The following is a 13,314-nucleotide window of genomic DNA, read 5'->3' on the forward strand; positions in this document are numbered from 1 at the left end:
GCGTTTGCGTGCAGGCGACAGGGACGGACTGTATGCTGTCTCGGTTCCCGGGGAGACAGCAGTCCTTGGGGCCAGCGAGCTTGGCTGAGGACGCCTTGGAGTCACAGATGGTTAAAATAAAGGCAGCCTCCTTTCACATGTGTCACGAAATGTGTATAACCGCGGTGTCATATTAAACCCCTGAAGAAATACGTATAAAAGGTGGTTATTTGTATTACATGCGAATACACGCAAATATTTATGCAATTTCATTGTTAATCAATGTCAAATGTTAATACAATAATTCACAATTAGGCATCCTTTTAGGTAAACTGTCTTACGTGTAACATTTAGGATGCTGCAGCCAGAGTTTAAACATTAAAGCTTAGCATAGCCCTGGTCCCTCCCTTATCTCTATGGTTCCAACCTGTTCGCACGGTATTCTGTTGATATTACATACACTAACACACACATGAATGAGCGGAAAATTACAACATCGTCTGTCTCTAAGTCTGACTAAGGTGAACCGCAGGGAATGGCGCGTCAGCACCTGCTTTAAAATACTCAAATTCCAGTATTCTTATAACAAACAGCCGATAATATTGTCACAACACCACCAATCAACGTATTTTACCTAAGTTTTAATAAAAAGTTTGTTTTTAGGTTTTGCCTTATGACAGATCATTCGTGTGAGCTGAACGAGGTCAATTAATATAGCGGGGTAGTAAAATCTATTGATAGACAATAAGACTTCATTTGTGTTATTTTACACTGTGTTAGTTTACTGCCACAAGGCACGTAAAGTCGGAGTTCCGAGGGTTTCCTCCCGTGCAAAACACACACACATCCTCGTCCTGTACCATGTGAAGGCGGATGAACTGGCACGATCACCCAGCCTACAGTCCGGGGGCGGTGAAATCCGTAATACGGCCAGAGTCCTCACGATTCATTGACGAAAGAGAACACGACGCAAGTACAGCGAACCGCATTAACCCATATTTTTACCGTTCGGGAGGGGCGGAGGGTAAAATTAGAACAGTTGTGTCAGATAAGACTCCACGCTTGTCTGTTAAAATAAAACTGCAAATGGATTTGCCCCAAACGAATGGCCCTATAATGCTGTAAAACGCCCACGGGTATTGTCTGACCGCATTTTAAACGATACGTCTGGGCATTTCGGTAAATGTGTATACGCAAAGGACAAATAGCTATTCACAGGCTCCACCGACCCCCCCATCAGACGTCTCGTCTGCAGTAAAGTGACGCTCGTACTGCACCAGTCACGGCTAGTCATGCAAAGCACGTCGGAGAGGCTCGCACACGCCACCTCTGCGTAATTTGCGTAAAATAAGCGTAGTATCCATAACAACAGTAAACACCTGTGTCGCTGACGCCGATGAAGAGGAAAGTTCGTAAATTCTCTGAGTCGTCTTATTTTTCTTCCAGAAAATAAAATAATATAATGGGTAGGTGACCATAATGATTTTTGAATGTTATTGAAAAATTACATTTATTTTAGCCTAAATTGCTGAAATATGACAGCTATTATATAGCTACTATAACAGTTATTTCATGCACTTGTTGAACGCATTATTTGCTAGAAAAAAACTGCTTAAGTTTAGATTGGCCTTGATCTTGTTTATTATTAAGAAATGAACAGCTGAAATCCTAACCGACGTCCCATTAATTCATGGGCTAGTGAATAAAAGTGTTGCACGCGTCCTTTGCCCGCTGCCTCGCGGAATGTTTCGCGTGACTGCACGGGGTCCAAAGTGTCACGCGCCGGCCCGTAAGATTTAAGCGTAACGGGTGATCGCGACTTGTCCGACGTTGACGTTCTAATACCTTAAAATAAACTCTTTATAATGACATTTTTGTGTCTGAAAAAGTTCTGTAATTGATAAATGATAGCTTTTGATTATATAAAATATAAAAATATTATCAGTATTTTATAATGGATATGTACAGACTCACACGCCACATGACGACATATCCACACTTATGTCCGCCTACGTATACGTAAGACTTAAACGTTTTTTTTTAAATTCTATTATTTAGGAGACCCAAGCAGAGAAGGTGAGGAATATGAAAGATACAGCCCTATCTACCCTCTGCCGCTGGAAATTCAACAGGTAACGTGCGCTTTCTTTATACCACGATTTAGCTGGCACACACAGAGCAAATGATACCCTTCGATCACCATAAAAATTCATTTTATTGAAAAGGTACAGTGTCATCATCTTTCACAAGCAGCAAAGACTGTCTGTGTGCAGATCCCTGATGGGTGTATTGGACAGCAGAGTAGCTCCAGGTGGAAGAGGCAGTGACACAGTGATTCTGATGTTTTGGTGTCTGCTGTGTTGCCTTGTTCTAATGTAGGCCGGCTTCTGATGTGATTGCTGTCGTTTCTGGGCCAGTAAATGTGAGTTGGGCCATCTGAGTAATGCAGCAGACTCCCTGGGGAGCACTGTGTTCCCCCCCCCCCCACCCCCTTTCCTGGCTGCTCGGTCCCACCACTAGCTTCTCTCTCTTTCATTTCTGGAAGACACCACCTGCTGGGCTGCGGGTGATTGTCAGGCTTTCTCCTCTATGCATGTTTGATGAGAGCATAGCGGGTGTTTACTCGGAGAAAGCCGCGTCGCCTGGACCCCCCCAGGCCATCCGCTTTGCTTGCATGTAAATAATAGATGGTTAAAACTCAGACACATTTCGGCCGTTGTGGACAACAGGGTGATGGCTGCACCTGTGTTATACAGTTGGCCTTGCGTTCCAATGATGTTTCAGTGTCTTTTCATCCACGCGGACACACGTACACACTTCAATTCCTGGCAGGAGCAGCGTGTCTTGTGTTCTTGCATAACCTGTGCATTCTCCATGAGAGAGATCAGAGGGAGTAGCATGTTTCTACAGGCATCTCTGGGTGAATGCGCGGTTGCTTCAGGACTGAGGGCTGTGCTGTGTTTTGGCCGTTGCCTGATTTATTCATTACAGCAAAAACAGGAGAGTCAATTGGAGGGTACATTTCAGATCTCAAAGGTTCTTCTGAAGTACAGTTAAACAGCCATTGTCCCTCGTCTTTATCCTCTCTGCACTTTACTCCTTCTTGCTCTCATTTGAATCCCAGCCTTTTGTGCCTCCCCAGAGCTGGCAGGTCTCTCCTCATGTTGTGAGTAGCACTGAAGTGTCTAAAAGAGGTGTGTCTCAGGGTCCTGGTCCACTGTGCATGCCCGGGGGGGGGGGGGGGGGGGGACTTACCTCCGTGAAAATCGACTTGCCCCCAGTCACGTGCGCTTGCACAGACTCTGACATGCATGCATGCACGCACACACTTGCAAAGCGCCACTGGGGAAATTATGAGGAAGAGGAATGCATCCCTGAACATCAAAACAAAGAGGAAAACTCGTACGTACTTATGTGATTGGCTGTGACATACAACAGCTGGAAGTGATGACAAAAAGTGCATAGAAGGTAAAGAGTGGCACAGTTTCCTTGTCTCAAGAGCATGTTTGTTCTTAATCCAGGGCCAAAATGTAACTTAATTAAGGGTGAAAGTCAAATTCAGGGGGCAGCATCCAAATCCCTCAGGCCTGTTAAAACCCAACTTATGCACTGAACCCCTGCATGAATCATTGACCTGCTAATTCAGGCGTGATGAGTGAAGGGCTGAAGTTGTTTAGGGTTAGAATGGAGAGTGTGGTCTGTGCAGTACGCAAAAACAAATGTGGTGTTAGCTTGGATTGCATGGCCTGTGTTGTGTTCTAAAGATTGAGGTGCGGTGTGACAGGCTAGACGCTTGCACTAATTTATTATTCTATTAAATTTTCGCTTGACACTATAACTTACATGCCTGTCAGTGGTGTCAAGGCACAACAAGTAGTGTTAGCCTGACTTACATATTTTCATCAACATGAGCTTCCAAACCACACAAATTGTGCATGAATGATACAGTTTTTGGTATTTGCTTCATTGGAGAATTCCTTATGCTGGTCTATGTGTTAGAAGTTGAAAACACTGGACGAGATACTAAGCAACAAACCATTTGTTTAACCTGCTGTATCTGCTGCCATAATTGTTTTGGTTTATGCAGAGGTTTAGGGTTTTTGCATTGAGTCTTGATGAATCTTGTCATATGGGTCTGAAAAGTCCAAAATATACAGGTATTGCATAGTGATGTCTATTATTTTTAATGAGTGTTATTTTCTCTGTAGCATGTTATGCACCAGGTAACAGAAACCCTTTAGCTAACATATTAGTTCAAACTGAGCACTTATCCAGTAAATCTGTTGAATAACTTAAGAAAAAAGCAAGAGAACCTTGAAAATACGGAAAAGCTGTGGAAGGTACCACGTGGTGAAATGCCCAGATTGGCAGAGTCTCTGACTGCTAAAGGTGCCCAGCTGAGGCGAGTCTCCATTCCCATGATTGTTCCCAGTCAGACATCTTTGGTCACTGGAGAAGAAAAAGACGTTACAGAACTTTTGTGGAAACAGACCCCATAAATTGGTGTTCAACAATAGAATATGAAGTTCCTCTTGGCAGTATTGGTGAATATGAGGCATATGGCATCATTCTTTAATTGCCTAACAACTCTGTTTACTCAAACTTTAAAGAAAGTAGGTTCAGTTTCTTGGCAATAATGGTCAAGTACTCCACTCGTGGGTACAGTGTAAGGGGTGTTTCAGGGCTATGAGCTTTTGCTGCGCCGGATGCTGTTCAGATTCCTCATGAGTAGATGTGTAATAATTAGTTTGCTTTGACTGACTTCTCTGACTTGGTTGCTGTGCAGATGGATCCCACGGAAACAGTGTGCAAGTACTGTGGGGTAAGTTATCTGATACTCCACGAGTTTAGAAGGCTGAAAGAGAGGCTGTGTGTTGTGGAGCATGAACTGGATCAGCACCGAGGCAGCGCTGAGCGGGAAGGGGTGCTTCGGAATCAGCTGGAAGAGTTGACCTCCGTCCAACACCAGCAAGTTATCAGGTGAGCATGACCATGGTTAACATGGCTGATTTGGGTACAGACATGGCACCAAAGTAATGTCCATTCTACACGCAGCTAATAAGCTACTCTTAAAATGGGTGCCTAATTTGAATGGCTTCAGTTATGTGATTGACAGTCAAAATGGTTTAAAGGACTGCCTGTCATGTTTGTGCTGCAAAACTTCACTGCGACTGTATTTTATGATTACTTAATTCCCTAGTTTTTCCTTTATATATTTTTCATTACGAGGAACAAAGCGTCTTCTCCTGGAGCCGACACCTTATCGTGGTGCAGAGGTTTGCATGTTCCAGTGATCCCAGTAGCTATGTTGCCCGGGGCTTTATGCCCCTGGTAGGGTCACCCAAGGCAAACAGGTCCTGGGTGAGGAACCAGACGAAGTATGGCTCACAAGATCCCTAATGACGGACAACATTTTGAATCCACGGTTTCCCTTGCTCGGACGCAGTTTACCCCCCCCCGGAGCCAGGCCTGGGGGTGGGGCTCAATTTCGAGCGCCTGGTGACCAGGCCTACACCCATGGGGCCTGGTCGGGCACTGGAACCAGTCTCCTTGAGGGGGGTTGGACCCTCTGGAAACTCTGGGTGGAAACTCTGGAATTGCCCGCGGTAGAGGCACTGAGCAGGGGTGGGCATACTTATTGCCCCCTGGTTGGGCGCCTGTACATTGGGGTTTACCGCAGTGGACGAGAGGGTAGCCTCCCTTCGCCTTCGAGTGGGGGGACGGATCCTGACTGTTGTTTGTGCTTATGTGCCAAACAGCAGTTCAGAATACCCACCCTTTTTTCAGTCCTTGGAAGAGGTGCTGGAGAGCGCTCCTCCTGGGGACTCTCTTGTTCTGCTGGGGAGACTTCAGTGCTCATGTGGGCAATGACAGTGAGACCTGGAGTGGCGTGATTAGGAGGAACGCCCCCCCCGATCTGAACCCGAGCGGTGCTTTGTTATTGGACTTCTATGCTCCAATCATAGATTGTCCATAATGAACACCATGTTCAAGCATAAGGGTGTCCATATGTGCACTTGGCACCAGGACACCCTAGGCCGCAGTTCGATGATCGACTTTGTAGTCGTGTCGTCGGATTTGCGGCCGCAAGCCTTGGACACTCGGGTGAAGAGAGGGGTGGAGCTGTCAACTGATCACCACCTGGTGGTGGGTTGGCTCCGCTGGTGGGGGAGGACCCCACCTGTGGCCTGTGGTACTCTGGAGGCAGCTGATGCGAGCTGAGGCCAAGTGGGATGCGACTTTGGCGGTTGCTGAGGCAAAAACTCGGGTGTGGGAGGAGTTTGGTGAGGCCATGAAGAACGACTTCCGGACGGCTTCGAGGAGATTCTGGTCCACCATCCGGCGGCTCAGGGCGGGAAAGCGGTGCAACATCAACACTGTTTATGGTGGGGATGGTGTACTGCTGACCTCAACTCGGGACATTTTCGGTCGGTGGAAGGAATACTTCGAAGACCTCCTCAATCCCACCGACACGCCTTCCGATATGGAAGCAGAGTGTGGGGACTTGGGGGTGGACTCGCCTATCTCTGTGGCAGAGGTTGCTGAGGTGGTTAAAAAGCACCTCGGTGGCCGGGCCCCGGGGTGGATGAAATTCGCCTGGAGTTCCTCAAGGCTCTGGATGTTGCAGGGCTGTCTTGGTTGACACACATCAGCTGCCCTTTGTCATGGATTCTGTTCATAGTTTTTATGGACAGAATTTCTAGGTGCTGCCAGGGTGTTGAGGGTGTCTGGTTTGGTGACCTCAGGATTAGGTCTCTGCTTTTTGAAGATGATGTGGTTCTGTTGGCTTCATTGGACCGTGACCTTCGGCTCTCACTGGGACAGTTCGCAACTGAGTGTGAAGCGGGTGGGATGAGAATCAGCACCTCCAAATCCGAGACCATGGTCCTCAGCTGGAAAAGGGTAGAATGCTCTCTCCGGGTTGAGGATGGGGTCCTCTCCCAAGTGGAGGAGTTTAAGTATCTCGGGGTCTTGTTCACGAGTGAGGGAACAATGGAGCGGGAGATCGACAGGCGGATTGGTAAGGCGTCAGCAGTGATGATGGGGCTGCATCGGTCGGTCATGGTGAAGAAAGAGCTGAGCCAAAAGGCAAAGCTCTCGATTTACCAGTCGATCTACGTTCCTACCCTCACCTATGGTCATGAGCTATGGTTAGTGACCGAAAGAACGAGATCGCGAGTGCAAGTGGCCGAAATGGGTTTCCTCCGCAGGGTGACTGGGCTCTCCCTTAGAGATAGGGTGAGGAGCTCGGTCATTCGGGAGGGACTCAGAGTAGAGCCGCTGCTCCTCCACATTGAGAGGAGCCAGATGAGGTGGCTTGGGCATCTAATTAGGATGCCTCCTGGACGCCTCCCTGGTGAGGTGTTCCGGACATGTCCCACTGGGTGGAGGCCCCGGGGAAGACCCAGGACACGCTGGAGGGACTATGTCTCTCTGCTGGCTTGGGAACGCCTCGGGATCCCCCCAGAGGAGCTGGATGAAGTTGCTAGGGAGAGGGAAGTCTGGGTCTCCCTGCTGAGACTGCTGCCCCTGTGACCCGACCTCGGATTAAATGGGAGATGATGGATGGATGGATCGAACAAAGCGTTGAAATAAGACAATAATTTTTTTTATGAAACAACAATGAAATATACTCTGGAATACTTAAGTTAAAAACCAGAACACATAAAGTTCCAGAAATTTAAATGATTAGACAGTGGCAGCCCCTTTATGCACTGCGTTCTAAACCCCCCCACCCAAGGAACTGCTGAGTTCATAGCCACTCCCCCTCAGTCCCTGACACATTCCTCCTGATGGGTTTGACTGATACATTGCTGGTTGTGTGGTCACTTTGGCCCTTCTGTAGTTCTGTCTGCTTTTACAAAATAGCTGCAGGGTGAGCTGTCAGGTGTCGCTCTGACATTAAAAGGTACGCCATATTCACCAGAGAGGAGCCTGAATCGAAGCGAAATCAGTGGCACTCAGCCACATCACGACGCTTGACATTCAAGCTTTGCTTTCGCGAGGTGCCAATTAAATGACTTCTGTCATTTTCGTTTCTCTTGACTTGTTCAAGTTCAGGAAGTGTGTCAGTCTTCCCGAAGTTGTTTTCATGACTTTTCATTAGATGCATTTTACTATTGCAGAAAATCTGATATGTTGCTGTCAGAAAATAATCCTTTGTTCCACTATATAAAGAAGTGTAAGTGAGGCTTGTGGCAGATAATTGCTATACTCTGTGTTTTCTGCAGTGACCAGTGAAAAAGTGAGCAGTAGCTTAATGCTTGTTTTTGTTGTGGGTGTTTGTTGCGTTGGTGAAAGAGTGGGAGATAGTGATTTGTTTCCACACTAGGTAATAGTCAGTAACCACTGAATCTGGCACTGACCCGTATACTAGACCTTGGGTAATTGATAGTGAAACTCCTGATGGTTGTACATTAGTGTCTGTCTTTCTGTGTTTTTGTGTGTGTTACCCTTTACCTGCCTGTGCTGCAGGCTTCTTCATAGTGTGAAAGCAATTTTAATTTGGGGTTTTAGCCAATTATAGTGTGACTCATTGCTGAAGACTGCATCTTTTTTCTTATGTGACGTGAATGTGGCATATAATTATACCTCTAAAAATCTCAATCATATATAAACCTCTCAACATGAATGCCTCCAATATTTTGTGTTTGTGGGGGGGGGGGGGGGGGGTGACAGAGAAGCGCATGTAATTGTGGTTCTTGTTACAGTACACCTACAGCTGCTAATAATAACAGCCAATACAGTGTGCAACTGTCCTGGAAGGAGCAGCAATTATACCTGTGGATGAGGCTTTGCATTAATTTCTGTTGTCAGCCAGTTTTAATGACCTTAGTTTCTGTGCCAGTGGTACGACGGTGTACACATCCTATAAGCGTGTTTCTAGCCGATGGTGAGCAAAACAACGAGAGAATGCAAATCGTAACTGTAGAAGAGGATGTGAAAGATGCCTGAATGTTGTCAGACATATTTTTTTTAATCCTGCGTACTCGTAATTTATAAAGGTTCTTGGCAGGGTCATATTTTTACACCGCTGAGCTGTTTATGACTTTCAGTCTCAGAGAGTGAGAGAATTAGGTGTGGAGCTTCCATTGGCTACTGACAATCAACTCGGTATCTCGTGCACCGAAGGATGTGCGTTTAGAATTTTGCGTGACCTACATGAATGCACCGTCCTTGCATGTGTGTGTATATGGGAGGCTGTTTGTGCATCTGTGTGTGTGACCTATATGAATGCGTTGTAAGAGTGTGTGCTTGACCCATATGAATGCAGCTGACAGAACTGGTGGAACAGGAAGCTGATGGGCAGATATGTTGCCTGTTGGTTTCTCACATCCGCATACAGTTGCACACAGCTCTGGGAAAGTTGCTTCAGTCTAGTTCTGTGGTCCCTGAAACCTGTCTCACCAGCTGTGTGAGAGCCTCTTCACCTTTCTATGTAACTGCAGGTATCCGCTCATCACTGACGTGGCATTGGCAGGGAGGCAGACACCGGGTCGCTAAGGAAAGTCGGATGACTGATGGACGCGAGTGCATGGATGAGAGTTTTGAGTACGTACCTGCCTGCGCCTTCACGTCCCAGCGTCTGCACATGCGCGGACCACAGGCTGATGCACGAGAGTGTGTGAGTGCGTGGCATTTGCGTGTGAGGGATTCGTGCCGTTGGTGTGTGAGGCATGCGCTACGCACTCATTTACGGAAGTGAAAGTGGAAGCCTGCCTGTGAATGCCACACCAGTGCTCTTATCTGCGCTGCCTTGATCTTGATTGGCTCTATTGTGTTTTATTATTGGATAGATTAACAATGCAGATGCACACATCGTTCATCAAAAGCAATCAAAAACATTAAATTGGGTTATTACAGAATGCTTTTTATTGATTTGTATGCGTGCACCTTGTGATGGAATGGTTTCCCATGCAGGATATAGCCCTGCTTTGTGCCCTATGCTGCCTGAGATAAGCAACCCCCCCAGCCACCCCTGGCCCACTCCAGACCACAACCAAGATAAGGTGCTGGAATATAGATGGCTGGATGTATAACCTGGTGTCAATGGCAATTTTTTATGTTGTAAGACGCTCCTGTACACAATTATAAATGCTTGTGAATTGAATAAAATCCAGGATATGCATATAGCAATTGATCTATATTAAGCTTCATTATTGTAGAACAGTGAAACCTGAAGATGTTATTGTTACTGCTGCTTGGCAATGAAAGAAATACCGTTTGAAATTTGGGGGGCATGTGACACCATATATTCTGGAATAATGGGAGTGCCTATTACAAGAAAACTGTGAAGTGGTTTCTTTTTAATAATGCAGTTGTATTGTCCTCATTTGTTGTTACCGCTAGCAACTGCACAAACACCCAGACAATAAATATTTTTTGGTGCAGCTTTTCTGGAGGAAGAACAAAACAGTAAATATTTTCCTGCCGTTTGCACTTTTGTTTGGTCACAACGCGTAACGCAGGTGTACATATTGCTGGGGCACCTGACAAGGAGCAAGGTCCCAGAAAATGTATTTATATTAAGAAACACACAGACTCCTATAACTGACAGTTCTACGTCATTTTAGTTATACGCCACTTTAAAGTGAAGCCATCCTGGATAGGAATGTTTAGCTTGTATAGGTTTTAACAGCATTTCTGAAACTCAGACCGGAAACCTCCACAGCCCTGATCCGCTTCTTTAACAGAACAATTACCTGCCTGCCCACATATCATTCTTATTATTATTATTATTATAAATGTTTATATGTTTCAGCAAAGAAAAATGTAGCATGTGAGAGAGGCCCCGGGTGAAGAACATAGGTTTATACGGCACATGTTGAATCCTCTTCTGTTTGGACGATTACAGTGATTGCTATGGCATCATGCATGGTTACCAAGCAACATAAAGTAAACACAAGACAAGATAAATACAAACACGGGGTGATGCACTCGCTTGCATAGACACACACATTTGTGAATCTGTGTTTTTATTAGCATCTGTTTGTTGAGTTGTAATCAAGTGCATTACTGGAAATGTCTGTATGTGAGTGCAATCAATTTTTACTTCACTGCAGTCAATTTTAGTTCTAGATAATGAAGTGCATAGCAGGTTCCGGCCATAAAACTTGTCAGCTATGACGTTTTTAATGTGCTGAAGTAGTACACTGTAAATCCGTATCAACCAGTGTTGCATAGGATGTTAATTTGCAGTGGATGAAGATGGCATATGCAGAGCAAATATCGCAAGCAGATCTGGCCAGCCTGGGATTTGACCCAGCAGCCCTTTGCCTGTTTACTTGGCTGTCATGCCCACCACTGTGTGAGGTGCATGTACAGTGAAACAAATGTGGGAGTGGGTGAGTTGCAGAAACCCTCGATGCCCAGAGGTGATGGATCCAGATGTCCTTGTCTGACTCCACGCTGCTCTTTGATTGGCTGAAAGTTCTGAAAATACATCCTGCCACATGCTCCAGTGGCAGGATGTACCCATGGCATGGTTCTATGTGTCAGGTTGTCTGAATATCTGGAAGGATCCCCGCGATTAAACCGGCACTTGCTCGCTGCTCGTTCGTCGTTGCCTTTTCATCCAATTTAGGAGTTTGGCCGTCGCAGCATAATGATCAATCCCTTTAATGTGTCGGATTAGCTGCCATCACAAGTGCGTTTTGAAGTCACTCGTCAGCAGGTGTCTTTAAGCCCTTTAAAGCCCCTCGCTTGTTTATCGGCTCTTTGAAAAGCACCTCTGGAAAAAGATGCCGATGCTCAAAGAATATTAAAGAGTAACGGAACAGATCATTTTCTGCCAGCCCAGCCAATTTCTGGTCCTCTTAGGTACTTTGTTAGGATGACTTTTGATGTTTTAGGCTTTCAAGTATTTGCATATTTTTCATATATTAATTTCTTATTTTATCCATATGAATAAGTCATAAGAAATAAGATATTAAAGACAGGATTTTCATGGCTCTTTTATTGTTTCTTGTTCTGTTTTTGTCCCCACTTCTCTTGGTCTCTTCTTTCTGTTCTTCTTTCCACAGGATAGTAGATGAAATGTCATCCATCCATCCATCCATCCATCCATCCATCCTCTAACCACTTAACCTGGTTGTGGGGGGCAGTCAGGAGTTTTGAAATGTGTTCCAGTTATGGAATTCAAACTGTTATAAGACTGAAAGCACTGGTTATTGCAGAAGTGCGAAAAGAGCTTTACGAGTAAGGCAGAGTAGTGCTGTCTTTGTGTTCCTTTTGTTAATTAAAGGGGACATAACATGGGGCCCTTCCCTTTGCGTGCTGCGTGTGCATGTCAGGCTGCAGGAGCTCGGACAACAGCTGGAGAGCGTGAGTGCAGAGAGCAGTCGCCTGGAGCAGGAGCTGGACTTGGCACATGAGAGCTGCCGCCGCTTCAGGTGAGGAAACGAGGAAACAATACAGTCGACAGCTCCGAGTGTGTGGGGGGAGGGAGGGAGAGAGGGCAGGAATACCGGGCAGAGTGTAAGAGGCAATGGGAGGCAGGCACAAGGACGGAGGGAAACAGGAAAGACTGGAGCTGAGGAGAACGAAGGACAAAGGCTTAGAGCAGGCGTGTTCTTTTGTTTGTTTGGGTTTTCGGTGCGGGGGAGGGAATGTTAATGTTAACTAGACAATGGCCCCACGGTAGCAGGGGGCCCCCCAAAGCCAGCCCCAGAGACCTGCACCTGTGCCTTGGCAAGCGGGAGGCCGGAGGTGGGAAGCACCTGTGTGCCTCAGGCCGTTCCGCGGTATTGCAAGGTTGCATCCTACTGGATGCAGCAGGGAGGAAGCAGGAAAAGACATGGCCAAGATGGGCTCCACGTTCTCTCCCTTGTGTGACTTACAGCTAACTGAAGGTGGCTTGTTCAAGGTGAAACTGAACGGCCGCTGCATTGAAGTCGGCAGCAGACATTCACACTTTGGCTTGGTGTTCTCATGTACCCACCTAAGAGGAAAGTTTGCCTGCCCTTTGGCACTCCAGGCTGACCGTGTGTCAGGTGGGCTTGTGTGCCCGTGCCCTGCCAAAAAAATACAAAACACGCAGGATGCCAAGGGGTCATGTCAAAGATAAACACATTCCTGAATACGAGTCTCTCATAATGTCAGGTCTATCTCTGTGTCCTCAACGGAAAAAGCACGTTCCTGCATACCTGATTGCCCCGAGCTAAATCATTTCTTCACCTAGTGACAGCTTTGTCTCATTTTTATTAGTTCGTTTTCTTTTTTTTCTTTCTTCTTTTGTTATTTGGGTACTTCGTGTTGCTTGACAACAAAGACAGGCTCCCCGGTTGTGCATCTGTGCCCAACTATGCATATTGGGAGACCCTTGATCTTCTGGCT

At 46.3% G+C, this 13,314-nt stretch overlaps 1 protein-coding gene across 7 annotated transcripts in view; it reads left to right on the top strand.

Annotated features, from left to right (window-relative positions):
• Positions 1 to 1,343: 1,343 nt before the first annotated feature.
• lekr1 (leucine, glutamate and lysine rich 1) overlaps positions 1,344 to 13,314 on the top strand; it is a 33,305-nt gene continuing 21,334 nt past the window's right edge. For 2 of the 7 annotated variants that reach the window (XM_048981728.1, XM_048981731.1), the window contains exons 1-2: positions 5,478 to 9,531; positions 12,273 to 12,371. In XM_048981728.1, coding sequence (XP_048837685.1) covers positions 9,248 to 9,531; positions 12,273 to 12,371 — 383 coding nt within the window. In that variant the 5' untranslated portion in view covers positions 5,478 to 9,247. Of the gene's footprint in view, positions 1,446 to 1,757; positions 1,789 to 2,037; positions 2,112 to 4,765; positions 4,960 to 5,477; positions 9,532 to 9,900; positions 9,990 to 12,002; positions 12,178 to 12,272; positions 12,372 to 13,314 lie in introns of those variants that run through there. The other 5 variants (XM_048981727.1, XM_048981729.1, XM_048981730.1 and 2 more) reach the window with 5 other exon arrangements.

Source organism: Brienomyrus brachyistius, chromosome 17 (genome assembly GCF_023856365.1).
Source record: "Brienomyrus brachyistius isolate T26 chromosome 17, BBRACH_0.4, whole genome shotgun sequence".
Classification (NCBI taxonomy): domain Eukaryota; kingdom Metazoa; phylum Chordata; class Actinopteri; order Osteoglossiformes; family Mormyridae; genus Brienomyrus; species Brienomyrus brachyistius.